General features: G+C 32.9%; 1 protein-coding gene across 1 annotated transcript in view; it reads right to left on the reverse strand.

Annotated features, from left to right (window-relative positions):
- LOC106473228 (reticulocalbin-2-like) overlaps positions 1–3,150 on the reverse strand; it is an 11,331-nt gene that overhangs the window by 4,190 nt on the left and 3,991 nt on the right. The window contains exons 4-5 of the mRNA XM_013933914.2: positions 2,024–2,140; positions 1,347–1,561 (exon numbers count right to left, since the gene is read on the reverse strand). Coding sequence (XP_013789368.1) covers positions 1,347–1,561; positions 2,024–2,140 — 332 coding nt within the window. The remainder of the gene's footprint in view (positions 1–1,346; positions 1,562–2,023; positions 2,141–3,150) is intronic.

A 3,150-nucleotide genomic window follows, 5' to 3' on the forward strand; every position in this document is an offset into this window, starting at 1 on the left:
AGATGCATCACATGCATAAAAGTCACTTTGACCCTCCCATATGCATAGGGTAGGAGCAGAATGTTGTAAATCCATATATTTTATGATCCAGTTCCCTGTTCAACTAATGAAATAACCAGTAATTTGATATTGAGAAATCTCCAGCAGCAACTGTAGTCTTGCATCTTTCATATATCTGTCTCTGGTACAAGTTGTTTTAGACAAACTAAGCTTTAATTAGTAACCTATGTTATGGTTGTGCTTTTTTTTCGTCATCAGGTGAACAAACCGTTCATCAGTAATAACTAAATATAGTTATCCAGTACAATACTTCACTGATTGCAGAGTGTAACTTGTTAGCACATTAATTTTGAATAGTTTCATTTATGTGTTAACACTTGTGAATGATTTGTTGTTTGATAAAACACCCTAGAGCTTGAGGCCACATTATCACCTTTACCATGCTAATTTTTCAGGGACTTATGGATTTGGTAGTTAAAAATGCTTTCCCTTTACCTTCATGTTAAAAGCACTAACTACTTTAAAGTAATTCCACACAGAATTCAGTGTGTACACTGCAAATGACAGGTCTGTGCATCTTGTTTACTGATTATTGCTGCATCGGGTGTTCAACTCGCAATCTGTAGTTTCCAGGTTCGAATTCCTGTCACAGAACGTGCTAGCCCTTTCGACTGTGGGGGGTAGTATTGACTAGTTGCCTTCCCTCTAGTCTATCACTGCTGACTTAGGGATGGCTAGTGCAGATGGTCTTCACGTAGCTTTGTGTGAAGTTAAAAACAAAACAAACTCACAATTGCTAAGACAAAACCCGTAAAACATATTTTTAAAGGTTTAAGTTTAAAGAATCATTGGCCTAGAATGTCCACAAAATTCTATTGTTGTGTAGAAAAATATTATTGGAAGTTGTAGGCACTAGACAGAACCAATTACAATGAGAGTATTAATCAAGTAATTATTCTGTGATTCTTTGTTAAAACATGGTTATTGCATCATATTCAGCATGTCATTTGTTTACTTTTCAAAGTTTCATACCGTTCTTTTATATTTTCTCTTGTGTTGCATAGTTTCCAACGTCCTGTTAAACTAATGTTCAGATAAATATATCAACTATTCAGCAGTCAAAGAACTTAATCAGATATTCACCATCAACATTATTTGTTATATCTCTACAACTTATACCTTTGTAAAAATACCTGTCCGAAATTCTAAGTCCAAGAAAGCACTGAGAAAACTAATACTTATCTTCTCCACAATTGTCTTGTGTCTTGCATTAAGCAATCAGCACATCCCAATAAACGTGTTATCCAATGGTTTGAGAGATAATGGATAATGTTTGTAAAACTTACTCATTGTCTGGCAAGAGCCACTTCAAAACTTCTGCTTTTTCAAGTTTCCCATCATGATTGACATCATACTCGTTCTCAAAGTGATCCTTTTCAACTAAATAGCTTTCTGATCCAACAGCCGGAGGTTTACCAGATCCGTCGCTGAGAAATTCTTCCAGTGATAAATAACCGTCTTTGTTTTTGTCTCGTTTTACCATCGTCTGTTCATACAGGACCTGACAAAAAAAGATGCAGATTTAAGTTTAAGAAGAATGTATTTTTTATTATTTTTAAGATGCCAGACTGTGAATTCAAAGGTTTGTGGTTCACTTCTTTTGCCACAACAATATGCTTACTTTGTTGACCTGGATATGACTCGCAATAAACAACGGCCATTGAGAAAATCAATGAGAAACCACATTAACTGTTATTTCCCGTGACACCCATTGACAAAATCACGAATGAAATAACAGAAACAAAATGTGTTATCTACAAAAGTAGATAATAAAGTTAATGTTTTTTTTGTACAAAAAAAGAAGTTTCTGGAATTTTCATATGTCTTGAATAACAACATTACAGATTTGTGTATTTTGGATGTAGCTCTATTAAAATGTTTCTAAAACTTCAACAGTATGTCTTTTAAGACAATGTAAAGGATTAATATGTATTCTACGTACAATGCTAAAACAAAAAAATACCTGATGCATGTGTACAAATTCTTCTGGATTGGCAAAGGCAGAAAATTCACTTTTGTCCAAGATACCATCACCATTCAAATCGGCAGCTTTAAACAACGCTCGGTCTTCTTGCATCATCTGGAGAAGAGAAACAAACCTAACATTGAAATTTGAAAGAATAAAATCATTACACTGTTGAAATGTATCAATGGTTTTCAGAATATTTAGAAGTACATTTGTGTCATAATTAGTTAATTCTAACATAAAATGAATCAATGAAAGAAAGGGCTGAGGAATTTATTTAACAGATGTCATTTTTCATTTGAATGGTTTCAACAGAAATGGCAAAATAAATACAAAATTAGGCTTCAAAAAATTCCAATGGCTATAAAATCAGAAATATTGATATTTGGTAAACATAACTTTAAAAAACCTTCTGTAAGGTGATACAAGTAAAAAAAGGGAATTTAAGGTCATCTTTTTTATGCTAGTGATGACAAAGATATGTTTCTCACCTCTACATTGCTTCACACTATTGCTATTAATTTTTCAGCAACTAAAAAGAATTATTTTGTATTTTTATTTCTTCAAACTTATTTATCAATTTCTAGTAAAGAACACTAGAAACTTAAATAAGGTGAACATATTTTTATTTTAGACAATTCTACTGCCTCTCCCAGTGACTCAGGATCCCTGTGTTGGACACTTAAAAATACAACAAAGAAATTCAAGTCTAGTCTTGTGTACTTGTATATTTATCAAGGCCTCCCTTAAATATTTACATCCACCACATCTGAAAGCAACCCATTCTACAGACCAACTATTTTGTCAGGAAAGTAAAGCTATCTAAGCTGAAGAAGACCCTTACTCTGCCAAAATATATATCTGTGTCTGCTAGTCTTACAATTCTCAAAGTTAAGTACAAAAAGATGACTAGGAATCAACACTATCATTTCCCTTAATCTTAAACACTTCAATCAGATCCATCAACAATAGCAGTTCTTTTAACAATCTTAAACACTTCAATCAGATCCATCAACAATATCAGTTCTCTTAATTTTAAACACCTAATTCAGATCCATCAACAATATCAGTTCCCTTAACAATCTTAAACACTTCAATCAGATCCATCAACAATATCAGTTCTC

This window comes from Limulus polyphemus, unplaced genomic scaffold (genome assembly GCF_000517525.1).
Source record: "Limulus polyphemus unplaced genomic scaffold, Limulus_polyphemus-2.1.2 Scaffold5989, whole genome shotgun sequence".
In the NCBI taxonomy this organism is placed as follows: Eukaryota; Metazoa; Arthropoda; class Merostomata; order Xiphosura; family Limulidae; genus Limulus; species Limulus polyphemus.